General features: G+C 39.4%; 1 protein-coding gene across 10 annotated transcripts in view; it reads left to right on the top strand.

The window, feature by feature from the left end:
- PPP4R1 (protein phosphatase 4 regulatory subunit 1) overlaps positions 1-14,888 on the top strand; it is a 67,686-nt gene extending 52,798 nt beyond the window's left edge. For all 10 annotated transcript variants that reach the window (XM_074822017.1, XM_074821989.1, XM_074821970.1 and 7 more), the window contains 9 exons: positions 859-1,034; positions 5,134-5,229; positions 6,481-6,666; positions 8,231-8,392; positions 9,000-9,100; positions 10,809-10,929; positions 11,025-11,159; positions 12,002-12,143; positions 13,800-14,888. In XM_074822017.1, the coding sequence (XP_074678118.1) occupies positions 859-1,034; positions 5,134-5,229; positions 6,481-6,666; positions 8,231-8,392; positions 9,000-9,100; positions 10,809-10,929; positions 11,025-11,159; positions 12,002-12,143; positions 13,800-13,963 (1,283 nt within the window). In that variant the 3' untranslated portion in view covers positions 13,964-14,888. The remainder of the gene's footprint in view (positions 1-858; positions 1,035-5,133; positions 5,230-6,480; positions 6,667-8,230; positions 8,393-8,999; positions 9,101-10,808; positions 10,930-11,024; positions 11,160-12,001; positions 12,144-13,799) is intronic.
- The last annotated feature ends 419 nt before the right edge of the window (positions 14,889-15,307 follow it).

The following is a 15,307-nucleotide window of genomic DNA, read 5'->3' as shown; positions in this document are numbered from 1 at the left end:
GATCACTCTGCACTGAATTCTCTGTTGCTTGTAGCTAAGATTGGCTCTGATACCTGATCTGCTTAGGTCAGGCTATATCCAAGGAACATTGCTCAGCAAAGCTTTTTTTAATTAGCAGAAAGCAGAGCAGTCTCAGAACTGCTGGATCTTTTTCAAAAGAGTGGATGGTAGAGTGTGAAGTGTTAATACTTTTAATGAATGAGAAGACATCAAACAGTACAACCTTCATTATTTGTTTGGAGGATGCAAGGAGACTGAAGTATCTTGTCCAGAAAAGATTTACTGGGGCCTAGCATCTTTCTATAGAGATCTTGCTTTAGAGTTGCTATAAAAATGTAAGGATTTAATGACCATATATAGAGACACAGCCTCTCAGAACCGAAATCCTTTCTGTAGGAATAAACCTATTCTCAATCTTCATTTGAATTATTTTTCCCTTCTCTCTCTTATTCCCACCTCCCACAAAAGACCCAGTCAATAAGTTAATATTCATGTGCTGTTCCGCCCCAAAGGCTATTTGCACCATTAATATGTACCGAGATTCTTCAAGAACTGATCCTGCCATAACAGCAGTCTCTTACTCCTGGTTTTTTTTTTCCACTCTAAAGACCAATTTCACTGAACTGTAGTGTGGTTGAGCACTGTAGGAAAAGAGTGGAGTGTTAATCTGCCTTACATTTTACGCTAATTGTCCCCTGTTTGGAATTTACTAACAGTCAATAATCTTAAATTTGTACCTCCCCTATAGTCCTTCCACCATCTTTCAGTTAATTAGTCACTGTCTAAAAGTTGATTGTGGACTTGATAAAAGTTTACTGCAGTTCAGACTTTCATGTATTTCTCTTTCATATGCTGCAGCACAAGTGGAGGTGTTGTCTGCTGCACTCAGAGCATCCAGTTTGGATCCTCAAGAAGAGACAATGGCCAGTGTCAGCAAGGGAACAGACTCACAGACTGAACTAACCATCAATGACCGACAAAATTTTAAACCTATACTGGGTGATATTGTGCCTTTAATTGGTGACACTGTTGAGGTAAGAAGTGAATTTTATACTTTTTTTTTCCCCATTAGGATTTCCAGGGCTCCAGTAATAGAGCTGTATTTTTGCATTCATGCAGTAATTGCAGCCAAATGCTTCCTACTTCTGGCTAGTGTGACATTCAAATTTGTTGGCTGGTATTGAAGTGCTAGCTACTAAATTAAAATGAATTACGTTGGGTGCCTTTGATTTTGCCAGTTGTATGCTTGTCCATGTAAATTCTTGAAATTGTTTCTGTTAAAATCTGTTGTGACTATCACATTTTAAGATGTTTTAATGCTACTGCAGTTCATTACTGTGAAATTGCCTTCCTTAAAACAGAGCCCTACTGATAAATTGAGTTCAGGATTGCAGTGTAGGATTGGACTGCTGAAAGAGAAAGTGGATTCTAGCAATCAGTAACATCTTAGTTTTTTTGCACTTGCTTCTTCAACACCCCACCCGTCTAAAGTCTGTGGCATTTGATAGTATTTTCTGTTCTGTACTGTGTATTAGGCCAAACCCACTATGTTCACTGCATATAGTGCCACAAGCTCTGCTGGTATTAAAAGCTGTAGCTATATAGAAAGCTATGGTTCCAAAATATGCTCCAGAAACCCACAGCAAGTGATTCATTGAATCAAACTACCTAAATATTATTTTCAGATGAAATTTTGATAAATGTCTTTGAAAAGTCTAGGTGGTGACATCAGTCCAGTGCAAACATTTTCAGCCTTCTTTAATTAGAGCAATGTTTCTAGGTGACATTTAATTAACTTTTCACCTAAGCTGTTGGACTACCATGTAGCCCAAAAACATGTGGGGAGTGGAGGAATGTGACATTTACTTGAATACTGCTGTTTATACTCAATCATAATTTAACACTACAAATGTGATTGGTTTGTTTCAAAATAGCAACCTGTCCCCAATTCCTAATGTCAGGTTTGATACACTTCTTTATCATAGGATCTGTTGTAGTCACTCCTTTCTAATGCTAACCTGTAAAATGCAGTGTAAATGTATCCTCTGTCCTTCTAATTTTTGGAGGTGATGAGGGTGGTGTTTGTTCAGAGGGACCTGTCCTGCATTTTATTTCTTTACAGAGCATGATTCTGACAGAAAGTTTAAGAACCTGTCACATTGCTGGTATATGTTGGTTTTGCATGTTACGGTTTTACTCTTTAAAAGGATGCTCTTAATCTGTCAGTTCTTTGTTTGTTACTGGCACTGAATCAAGTCCTCATTTTACAACTGAAAAGATGTTATAGAGGTGACTTAGAATTTTGGAATCACACTGTGAGCTGTTGAGTGAGTGGACTGTTGCCTGTAGCAGTAGAGAGCGCTCTGATTTTCACAGATTTTTTTTTTTTTTTTTTGGTGGTGGGTTTTTTTTCTCCTGTTGTGGTGGTTTGTTTTTTTTTTTTTTTTTGTTTGGTGTCTTTCATGTTTTGTTTGTTTTTAAGTCTCAGCATAACAATGTGTCAATAGGGTACTGGACAATTTTAAAAAGTCAAGCTATGACATTTTATATTCAAAAGCAGTCTTCACAGTTCTACACACATATCACAAAGCAAAATCACACTTTGCTTCTCCTTCTGCAGCTGCATTGGCTCCTGAAGCAGTTAATGCTACCTGTTAAAGAGAGATTCTCTATGCAAATGAAAATAAATGCTGTAATAGGATGAAGAGATAAGATTTTGGGACGTAGATGAAGCTTGTTTCTTGAGGATGAGGATAGCTGTTTTATTTTTCCTCAAGAGGTGCCATTTTTATTTTCTTTAGGTTGTATGTTCTCTATAAGGTTTGATAAATGAATGTAAGCCTCAAGTAATCCCCCAAGTTGTATTCCCAGTGGATGGGTGTGGGAGTCTTCTTTTTTTGGTTGGAGGTGAAGGGAGGGAAGAAAAAGGAAACTGGACTAAAATCAGCTCACTCCTGTCTGGCACAAGTGCCTCTCTTTAAGAAGAGGGTAGATTCAAGGAGACTGGGCCCTTAAGACTGGCTTTTTCTGTCTTTGTTTGGGCCAGCTGCCCTGTCAGGAAATGCCAGCACCACTTGTCCTGGTGCTGGGGGGCTTTGTGTGCAATCCATGGCACAGAGCAGGGATCTGTGGAGCACAACCACGGAGCTCTTGTTATGCTGCAGCTAAAGGAAACCCCACCAAAGAGATTCGTAAGGCCATGACAGAGACTTTCCATCTCAGGGGTGGTGGTTCACTGCTTTGGTATGGAAGAAGCTTTCACGCTAAACCCTGCTGAATTTTTATGTCCTGGCTCTCTGCAATGCTCAGTTCAGTGGGTACGTGTTCCATGGAAAAAGTACAGATGGAGGACTTCATCTGCAGGAATAGAGATACTGCATAGACTTAAATACCAACGGATGCTGTGGTTCTTCTGTACTGAAGCTCTTCCTTTTTGAAATGCATATTTGACTTTAAAAGTGGCTGGGTAAAATTGTTCCCATCTGTGACTTCCTTCAGTATATTTAAGTTCAACTTAGTTCAATCAATAAAGTATTACTTTTTTTTTTTTTTTTAAAGTTGGCCTTTTAGAGCTGGGGTAGCAGAGACTGTGAGATTGAGTCTTTTCATTTTTATTGTTGGATGAGAATGGATGACTAACCTCTGGTCTCATGCACCTGGGCAACTCATGGAAAGCACTGTGGCTAGGTTGTGCTGGCTGCCTCATAATTTCTTGATTTGAAAAAGATCAAAGCTGGTGACTTTCTGGCAGATACTGAAAACGATCTTTTTTTCTGGAAAAAAAAATGCTAAAAAGGAGTGCAGAATTACTGGCAAACTAAAATCCTGCAAAGATGGTTTTCAAGGAGTCTGGAGGTTTTGTAGTTGGAGTTGTATGCTGCTGTACACATTTAGTTATGGAGTCACTTGCAGGTCTGTTCCTTCCATGGTTCTTTGACACCTTCCTACTGCTGCTTGATAAGCCTGATGGGTGACTTGGGCTGCTGTGCCAGCAATATGCGATTGCCTCACAGCTCTGCCTGTTCTTTATCACCTGTAATTATACCTCAGAGACTAAAATTACAATCCAGTGCTTAGATGAAAGCAGCTCATGGAAGAGAAAAAAGCAACTGTCTGAAGTCAAACCAAGGAAGACAGATGGTCCGGAGGCTTTTTTGAAGAAGTTTAGTTTGCTGGAAAATTCTCATTATCAAACTGATCTAAACAGCTGGTAGAGTAGGCATGTTCCCCGTGTGTGTGTGGTGACCCTGAGAGCTCACCCTGCAGCATCTGTGAATATCTAGCAAAAATGCCTTTGTCCTGTTCTACCACACAACAGCCTGATCTACTTTTCAAATATTCATCACGTACTTCTGGAAATTCATGGCTGATTATGCAAAGTCCGTTGTAGTTGGGGAACTCCACTGGTATAGAAAGTGACAGTGCACCTCCTCAGCAGCACAGTTTATCATAGTGTGTGTATCAAACTTCTGCTGCTCAGTTCTGAAACAGTCTCAGTCCTTACCTTCAAGGCCCAGCTATGTAGCCAGGATGCTTGCATGATTGCTAAAAACTCTTTTGATAGAACTGTGGGGAAAGGGTAATGACTGGTGTCAGCAGCTATGGTCTACTAGGATCTGTATTATAAGGTGAAGCTCATCTGTAGAGAAGATTATAGAATAATCACCTCTAGGAAAGGAGCAACAGCATAAGTCTCATCAGTTTCTACTCTTAAGTGTGAGTGTGGCTTTGTTTTGACCTCTTTCTAGCACAAATCCAAAGCAGCAAAAATCCAACAAAATCCACTACAGATGTCTTCTTATTTTCCCTTCAGTGGAGTAGCAATGTGACCCATATGGTAGCTACATTTTCCTTAATGCAGTATCAAAGTTTCTCCTCTCCTGTGATTTTTATTCCCTACAACCAAGATGGAGCAGAATGAGAGGAGCCTGTGTTTGAAATTGAAAGCAGAAAGATTTATCTTACAGACCTTTTGATTTCGGGCTGTAGCAAAATTGTATTTGATATTAAGACATATATTCCTTTAATCTAAGAAAAAGACCCTGAGGTGAGGACAGCACTTCTTGATGTTGACATTTGTTTTGTATTTAATCCTTGAGTGTATTTTGTGTGACCTTTTTTCTTTTTTCATAGAATATGGATTCTACACTTCACTATATTCATAATGATTCAGACTTGAGCACCAACAGTAGTTTCAGCCCTGAAGAAGAAAGAAAATCCAAAGTACAGGTAAATGAGTGACTTCTACTTTTCCTACATGTATCAGATAAGTGGAATTTGTTTGTGTATGTGGGTATTTCTTTTATTTGTTTCATTCAGTCATTTCTGATGTAATGTAGTTTCTATTAAATATGGCAGACCTCTTAAGTAGTTTTAAAATATTCCATGTTTCCAGAGATAATGGCTTAATTCAGTAGTTGCTTCTGTTTTAATTATGTATAAGAGATGACAGTGGTTTTTGACATGAGGTAACAGTTGTTGTAAACTTCCAGGCTCTTGTTTCGTTTGGTTTCATTTTCTACAGAAACTGTCCTGTAGTGGAAATCAGGTTATTGAGGAAATAGGATTTTTTGTTAAATGTTTTGAGCAGAACTGCCCTGACCCCTGACAGCCTTTTGCAGAAAATTTGTGAAAGTGTTTCATTAAGCTTGAACTGTCTCTGTTATTTGTTTCCAAAAGAAATTGAATGCTTGTTGTTACATAGTTCAGTATTAAGTGTGCCACCCTGCTCCTTGAATGGGAGCTTCAGTCCCTCTTGCTTACATGAGCTGAGCTATTTGGCAGCTGTGTTGGGGAAATGCTCTTGTGCACCCCCTTGGGTAGAGTCAGTGCCTGAGATAAACTGACAACAGCTGAAGCAAAGAGGTTTTCACATTTTAATTCAGATGCTTTAATTTTTCTCAGTGGAGAGAAGGATTGGTCTTCACCAGAGACCTCAGTCCCTGGAGAAGCCTTTTCCTTCCTGCTGACTATTTAGGGAGTTTGGAAGCAATATTGAACACACTATACTCTGTGCCCTCCTCTTCCCTCCCTCACCAAGGCATTTTAATTGAGTTTTATTCTCCCGACCTCCCCAAGATTTTGAGAGGAATAGGAAAATGAATCCTGCAATTTGCTGTTCTGCCTATTTTTATGGATGAGTTAAAATGGCCAATTTGCACAGCCTGAGAGCCTGTCTGTTTGAATGTAGTCTCTTAATTTCCTGGTCTGCCTAAGTAAACACTGATCCACCCACTGATCTGTTACATTGGTCTATATATTTTCAAATAGCCCCCAGTCACATCATTGTTTCTTTGGAACTTTTTGGTGGAACTTATGAAATACAAAATCATTGCATTCTTATTAAGAGATTGTAATTAAATAATACTCTGTATTTGTGGGGAAAAAAATGTTGTTCTGACAGTGTGCCCTGGAATTTTAGTAAGCCTTATGACAATTTATTGAAAAGAGTGTAAACACTCTACCCTTTTCTTGCTGTAGGATGTTGTACCTCAAGCCTTGCTGGATCAGTATTTATCAATGACGGATCCATCTCGCGCACAAACAGTTGATACCGAGATTGCCAAGCACTGTGCCTACAGCCTGCCGGGTGTGGCACTTACGCTGGGCAGACAGAATTGGCACTGTTTGAAAGACACCTATGAGACGCTGGCATCTGACATGCAGGTAAGCTCAAGAAGCTCTGACAATGAATGATCTGAACTTTTATGATGTGACAATTAATAATCTGCACTTATAGAATGATTTCTCTTGTTTACTGGGTGTTGGGTTGCTCTGCTTTTTATGTGGAGGTTTCCGTTGCTGATACTAGTTAGTTGCATAATGAATTAAAGTGTAACGGTTATCTCAGAGGAAGCTGGGTGTGTGTGGTGCTCAGGCAGTAAGGAAATGGGGTAGCTTGGGTTGGGAGGTGGATCTCCAGTAGGAATGTGAGGAGAGGTGTCCGATCTCCTGTGCTCGCTTGAGATCTTATGGCAGTGCTTGGGATTCTCATAGGGATGAGAATTCAGGCTGTGCTGCTGTGCGTGAGCAGACATGTGCCCCTGCAGGCATGTCTGGAGCTCAGTGAGTCAGCCTCACACCAGGCCTTTTGGTGGCCTTTTGGTGCTGCATCCAGTTAGTCATAAGGGAATAACATCACTGTCACCATGCAGCATTGCTGTTTTAAAAACAAATACTGGAAATAGCAACATTTTCCTTGTTGTCAGGTGGTAAGGAGGTGGCTTTGTGCACTTTACTGTTGGCTTACGGTTGTTTCCTAGTTGTCCCTTGTTTCCTTTTTTGGAGATGCTCTTTTAATTTTTTTTAACATTCTCAGACTACTTCACCTCTCTTGAACTTGCTGCTTGCTATGTCAGAGCAGCAGTTCTCAGTGATAATGTAGTGAGTAATTTTATACGTGGCTATTGCTCATGTTTTCCGAACTCTTTTGCAGCCATTAAAAACAACTAGCTAATAAATTTAAAACATAAGTAAAAACAAATTACCCCGTATTCAGAACTGTCCAGTTTATCGCCAGTCTAATCTGAATTAACGTTGAATCACTAAACCAGGGCAAAAGAACAGTACTTATGCTAATTGGAAAGTGCTGGCTAAAGAACAGATGCTATTTTATTTTTTAAAAGACTCATTTGGAAAAGTTACTCCATTTAAAACCCCTCCATTTAGGGTGAGTAAAAGCTCTACTGGTCCTTGGACCGCTGGGCACTCAGTGTGGGTGAAACTTAACCTATTATGGAAGTTAAAATATGCCAGCTGAAATATTGTGGGATAAATATCTTATAAATATATATATTTGTGGGATATATATCTTATAAATATATATATATATATAAAAATATCTGGTTTATAAATTAAATGAGTGGGAGAGTGGTAGTATGGAATTAATTTACCCAAAAGAATTTAAAGGAGAGAGTAATGTGTAGAAGAGTACTGATGTCAACAATACTATTTTCCTCTCTGTCACCTGCAAAATTAAAATATTTTCATTACTTCTATTTGCCTGGTTCCTTGATATTCAGGTGGAAGAAATGATACCTTGTCGTCCTTTTTTCTTTTTTTTTTTTTTTAAATTTCTAATTTAATTTTCAGTTGTTACATGAGACGTTGTTGAATGTATTCGTAAATACAGTAGCTCACTGGGAGTCCAGCTTGGATACTGATGCTCAAGTTAAAATAGAGCACTTCAGATGATACATCAATTAAATCCATTTATTTATTTATGTTACAGTGGAAGGTTCGGCGGACACTAGCATTTTCTATACATGAGCTTGCTGTCATCCTTGGAGATCAGCTTACAGCTGGAGATTTAGTTCCCGTCTTCAATGGCTTTTTAAAAGATTTAGATGAAGTCAGAATAGGTGTGCTTAAACACTTGCATGACTTTCTGAAGGTATGTCTGTGTTCAACTCTGCTCAAGTGCGATTATATATTTTGCTTCATTTCTTTGTATGCACTTGCTTTTTTAACATAATACCGGTATAACTTTGTGGGAATCCATACAGAAGTCTGTGGAATACTAGAGTATGTTTTGCAGGAGATCTGTGTTGCTGATACTTTCTTCTCTCTGAAGAGCCTGGTTTGTGCATGTTTATTCAATCTATAGGTGCCAGTAGATGGTATTAAGTTTTTTGATGGCTCTAAGCTCTCTGCGCAGCTTACTTTTCAAATTTCTTTAGGAGTTTTTCCTCTAACTGCCTCATTTTTGGAGCTGAAAGACACAAATCATAAAACCTTTAAAATCAATACTATCTTTAAGGCTTACCCCTCTTGTTTCCTACAGTAAAAGTAGAAACTACATCAGATTTTGCTTTCAGTAGTGTCCATGTGATTTTACAGACGTAAGCATGATAGGGTTTAGCCCAGGAAAGCAACACTATTACTAAAGATTTTTTTTTTAAATAAAAGCAAGTGTTCCAGTGGTTGTATTTTAAAGCTCTTGTTCTATCTGCTGATTGTAGCCTACATTTCTTTATGTAAGTTTATATTTACTGTTACAGCTTCTTCATCTTGACAAAAGAAGAGAGTATCTTTATCAGCTTCAGGAATTCCTAGTGACTGATAACAGCAGGAACTGGCGTTTCCGTGCTGAGCTGGCTGAGTATGTAGTTTTATGGATGCTTGTTTTTATTGTTGTGGATATTTAAAAATGTTAAAATCATAGAATAGATGTTTTACACTGACATTCTTCATTTTTAATTAGTGGATAGTTCTTACCCTCCTCCACTTGTCCCCCTTGCTTAAAAATTCCCAGTAGTTGTATATCACTTAGAATATTTGAAACCTGAATGTCTTTTTCCATCACCGTATGTTGAAAATATTATCCTTCCATTAAAAAAAAAGCTGCCAAAAGAGGAGAACACATCTGGTTGCTCTTGAAGTCAGTAGAAGTGTTCTAGCAATTTGACTTGAAGTTGCTGTACTTGATGAGTAGGCTAAATTCATGACCATGAAACAGAGGAGATCAAGATCTTGAGAGGAGTAAAGAAAGTAGCAGAGTAGTGACCTTGGACTTCATCCGAGCAGACTTTGGCTTTTTCATGGAACTGGTAGGTGGGCTTCTGTGGGAGGCAGCTCTGAAGGGGCAAGTTGCTCAGGAAAGCAGGCAGAAGGGGCTTATGAAATTCAATAAGGGACAGATGCCACGTCCTCTGTGTGGGAAGGAAGAGCCTCTGAAAGGCACTGAGGACTGGCTGCCCTGGGAGCAGCCCTGCTGGAAAGGCCCGGAGTATTGCAGAGGACAGTGACCTGAACACGAGTCAGCCGTGTGTCCTGGCAGCACAATCCTGGGCTGTATCCACAGGAGAGCAGCCAGTATATCGAGGGAACAGATCGGCCCCCTCTAGTCAGCACTGATTAGATCTCATCTGGAGCAGTGCATCTATACCAGCACAGGAAAGATGCTGATAAACTGGAACATGTTCAGCAGAGGGCTGCCAAGGTGATCAAGGCTGCAGCACTTACCCTGTGAGGGGTGTGTGATCAGGGCTCCTCTACCAGGAATGATGAAATGAGCACATAGTAATGACTCATTACAGTCTATCTTTTGAATTAAATTTTGAGAGACTAGTTTAACAACTGATTATGATGTCATGATGGTTTTGCTGCATTGAAGTGTTGTTTTGATTTAGTAACTGCAAATCGCTTACCTGTTACTGCTGGTGTGGAGATGTCCAGTTGGCTCCTTGTAACATGTCATGCCACTTCTTCTGACACACTTTCTACCATTCATGACACATACTAATGTCTGCAACCTTAATCAGCTCATTACAAATTAAAGAAGACTGATAATTTCTGTAGATGTCCAGTATACTCTGAAGTAGAGGAAGTTTATTGGTCTGATAAATCAGTGTACTTAAGTGACCGAGAATACTTATCAAACCAAGTCAGAGTAGTTGCTTTGTAGCTGTACCTGTGTTATGTGCGTGAAACGTCTTTACAAGGTACTCAGATGTGTGTGCACGCTGCGGTGTCACTCACAGCTGGATCGCTGTGCTGGGTTGTACATGGTTACCAGGATCTCTGTCTTGTAAATGCAACTTTGGTTCCCTTGCCTCCCCCCTAGTTTTTCATTCTTTGAGCTCATGTGGCCCTTTTCCATTATTGTGAATAAGTGGCAAGTTAAAATTTGCAAGTGACCCATTGTCAAACTGGTGGCATTGAAAAACAGAAGATTTTACTTTTCAGTAACTTTTAGGGCCACATTGCATATTTGGCAAGTGCTGTCATATAAATGATCATGTTCACGTTAAAGCTACCTTTCTTCTTATTATAATGTGCTCTTGTTTGGTTGTTCTTCCATCTTGTAGGCAACTGATCTTGCTTCTAGATCTGTACAGTGCCAGAGACATTTACGACTACTTGCGACCTATCGCTTTCAGCCTCTGTGCAGACAAAGTGTCTTCTGTCCGTTGGATTTCTTACAAGCTGGTAAAGCAGTCTTAAGTAAATTCAGGATTTCAGACTTCCGAGGGTTGGTGGTCAGAAGTAATTTTTGTATTTTTTTTCCTTCTCATTTCTTCAAGGTTAGTGAAATGGTTAAAAAGCTGTACATGGCTTCAACATCAACCTTCGTGGTAGACCTCATGAATGAACTTGTTGAAAAGTTCTGTAGATGCCGCAAATGGTCTGGTCGACAAACTTTTGTCTTTATTTGCCAGGTGAAATGTCTTTTTGTTCATCTTTTTTGGTTTTGGTGGGTGGTGATGGTGGTAAGAATTAAGGGGGGAATAGCAACTGAAACTCTTCAGCTGTATACTGACACTGTTTTCATGAATATTTGAGAACTTTGTTTCTAAGGGAATAAATTTCATGGCTGCTTTCTTCAGTGTTGCTCTATGGATGAGCTTGAATGCATCTTTAGCCTAGCATATTAACATCAGGTTGTCAAATCTGATGTTGAATATAAAACAAAAGCATAGCAAAATAATCCCTGAGTTGGGAAGCTGCTTCGTTACTCAGCATAAAGTGATATTTTTATAATATGCTGCAGCAGCCTACCACTTTTTTGGGTTACCCTTTAGAAATCAAGCACTAGGAGTTGCCTAGACTCCTTCTTAGCCAGCCACTGCAGCTTGGTCAAAATCAACATATTCTCATCAAAATAAGCAGAAGAGTTGAAACTAGCTAGGGTCCCAAGGAGATGGTCACATTTAGAGGCTGTAGCAGAGGTGCAGACTGGGAGCCAACATGACTGCTGCCCAAGTGGGACAGTTCTTTGAAGTATTTGGAGAAATGTGAGCATTGAGCTTATCTAGACAGAAACATGTTTGGGTACAATGGATGTTTACTGAGATGGACCATTCTTGTTTTAATATAGTACCTAGTTAAAACAAAGACTAAATCAGTCTTGAAAAGGATTGGAAAGGTCTTAGTGGACACTGGATACTACCTACTGTATTCGTGTTATGGAAGTAATAAGATGCATTAGCTCTGAGTATGTGTTGGGATTTTATCCTCACTGTGCTGAAATCTAATGAAATTGCTTCTGTCTTCTTGCCAGACTATCAGTGAAGATGACTGCCTGCCCATGGACCAGTTTGCTGTACATCTGCTGCCACACTTATTACACTTGGCATCTGACAGGGTTCCAAACGTTCGAGTCCTACTTGCAAAAACATTAAAGCAAACCCTTTTAGAGAAAGGTTAGTGGCAGAAAGAGTTGCAGTGTGTTGACTGCGTATCTTTTTGTCCCTCTGCTTTCCTATAGTCAGCTGGGAAAGGAGAAACAATATCAGATGTGGGTCGCTCTTGCTTTTGCAGTCTCCTTGGTGTGGGATGTTACCTTGGCTGAGATAAAACCATGAACCTTGTGGTATCAGAGCACTGTTGTGTAACACTGAGGAAATAAGAGTTCTTGCTCATGTGCCAGCCTGTTCTTTTGGTATCATTTTCCCTGACTGAGCTAGTTTGTAGAGGTGTCATCAGGGCACAGAAAGCACAAATGAACAACTAGCAACTGTGAAGTTGTTGAGCGGTGCTTTTTATTAGGTTGAAAAACCCCATTCTGTTGATGTTCTGTGTAATAAGAATAAGAAAAATCCTTCCATACAAACCCACCATCTGTTTTCTCACTGGGGGAGAAGAGATGGCTGCTGTTTGTTTTTTATATTTTATGGTAGCAGTGAGAAGAAAGTTTCTCTGGAGTATCTTTAGGGAAATTAGACATGCAACTTTCAAATTGCAGACTTTGCTTAGGAAAGCATCCCCAATGCATAGCAGATGCCGGAAGAGTCAGCAGTGCTCAGAGTCCAAATAGCATTAGCAATATTATGCTATTTTGTAAACCAGCAGAGTGTCCACACTTGGAATACTTCATCCAGTTCTGGTCACTTTCTCAAAACCATACGCTGGCTTGGGGACTGCTGTTTCTAGCGTAGAAAGCACGAAGAAATGCAAAAGGTTCGAAACACTGGACAACGCAAAGGGTGCCAACACAGTGAGAACTAGGCTATTGCTGGCTGTCTTGTGCATGCTGGAGACTCTGGGTAAACATATGTAGATAGTTAAGAGGGATCAGTTGATGTGCAGTAATTTATCCTCTGTTAACTGTGCCAAGGCTGTCACCGGTCTTCCTGTTATCATGTAGTATTGGTATTTCTGGTTTTGTCCTCATTATTTTTGTGTTCCCCACCTGCATGGTACACCTCCATTCTGCATTGCCACTATGTAAGCTTATAATACAGGTAGTCCCTGCCTCAAAAGGTGTTGTGAATATGATTAGGGATGGTAGATAGATTATGAAAGGCATATTTAAAAAATAAGTTCAGAAGTTTTTAAACCTCAGATCTGCATTGCCCTTCCTATGAGCTGTTTGTTGCTGCTTTTGTACAACTTGTGTCATGCAGTTTATGAAAACTGTCAGATACTGGAAGTTTTATTGTTTGATAATTATTTGTCAAGCCTGCTAGTGAACTGGAATGGCCATGGGTTTGTGATACCTTCCCCCCATCGCAAATATAGGCGTGCTCCTTCTGAGTCTCTTGCACATATTTTTTTTCTTCCTCTTTGGTCATGGAGTCTGTCATGCTTACTTTTATACTGAAGGACTGTAGAAATCCAGTACTCTAACAGCACTGTCAGAACATCCATGCTCTGAAACATGGAATGATTTTTTTAAAAATTGAATTCATAGGTATATTCAGAAATGTATTGTGTGCCTGCTCAGATATTCCAGTTTGATGATACTATATGTGTGCATTGTCTCCTGAGGTGTTGAACCTCATGATAGTATGCTGAGGTTTGTGTTGAAGTATCTGCAGTCTTTTCTTCCTGTAAGTCTTGTGCATTTTCTCTTACAGAATATTTTCTAAATTCTGCCAACTCTCATCAAGAAGCTGTGGAACAAACAATTATGGTGCTTCAAATGGATGATGATAATGATGTCAAATACTTTGCAAGCATACACCCTGCCAGTACCAAAATTGCAGATGATGCCATGAGCACTGCTTCATCAACTTACTAAAAAGTTCTCAATGTTGCTATAATTAAAAAAAAATTAAACAAACTATCCTCAAATGCTTCTAAAATGGTTGATATAGGACAACCTCTTTGGAAGGAGAGATTTCTTGCCAGACTTAACGGGTGGATGTTATCTAAACCTGATACCGGGGATTTTAAGTCAAGAAAAAATAAACATACCTGTGTCAGCTTGACTTTAGAAAAACACTGCTCAGAGGATTCTTTTTGCCACCGAAGCCTTAAATCTTCTGTCTTCCTGAACAAATGAAACTTGAATTGGCAGATCATTTTCATTGTAGAAAGGATGTGATTTCCAGAGACCTGCATTGTTTCTCCTGAGGAGTTAACTTAGCAAGTATTTTCTGTAGCAACTGATAGATGAAATGGCCAGAAAGGCAAATTTATACCGGGCTGTAAGACCTCCAGTATTAGCGCTAAAAGTTTTTATCGTTCAAGGACTTGATTTGTGTGCAGCTGGGCACACCCTTAAGTGGGAATAGCTTTGATGTTTGTAAATGGGGAAAAGTAGAAATTTGGATTTCTCTTAAGGGCTCAGTGCTAACACTAAACTAGAATTTGATTTTAATCCTTAAATGCAGCATATTGCTGTACCCATTAGCAGAAAACTTTGCTGAGTACCTGTGTCCTAATTATTTTCATGCTGGTCATGACCTAAAGGAAATTTATTAGCACATGTACTTTAAGTCAGGTATTTTTAACTTGATCATGATCGGCTCTGAGGTGCAACTTTTTCTTCATATACTGTACATATCTGTGAGCCTCCTTGGAGTGCTGCAGTCTTTAATCATGTTGTTTAAAGCTGTTGTGATACAAGTTGTTCTCTACTTGTCCAAATAAAATTTATTAATAAGATTGAAAGCAATCTTGTGACCTTTTTAAGACATTAAAAGAATAAGTTTGAAATTTAAGTGGCCTTTTTTTTTTTCCTAGTTCTTTACACTTTGACAACTATTGCAGGGGGAAAGGGTTTGCTTAATGATTGAAGAATTTTGCATTTTGAGATGGAATATACTACAGCACGGATGGACTTTGGCTCTGTAATTGAGGTTTTGCAAGATTCTCTTTCAAGCATCCCTATTGTGCTGGGGAACCTGTCACTCCAGCGTGAAATGGCATCTTTGCTGAAGTGGGTCTGAATATCCACATCGGTCCAGATTTACAGGAAACTCTGAGCTCAGACTGCCCTTAATCTGCTGTCAGTCCATTGACTGCTTTCCTCTCATTTAAAATGACTGATACAGTATCTCCTTCTGTGTCTTCCAGGGGCAACTTGCTTAAATCACCTTTCCTCCAGTCTGCAGAACCTGAAGTGTGTGAAGCTTATTTT

The sequence above is a fragment of the Strix aluco genome, chromosome 1, assembly GCF_031877795.1.
Source record: "Strix aluco isolate bStrAlu1 chromosome 1, bStrAlu1.hap1, whole genome shotgun sequence".
Classification (NCBI taxonomy): domain Eukaryota; kingdom Metazoa; phylum Chordata; class Aves; order Strigiformes; family Strigidae; genus Strix; species Strix aluco.
The sequence above is the reverse complement of the archived record's forward strand: the minus strand, read 5'-3'. Positions and strand labels throughout refer to the sequence as shown.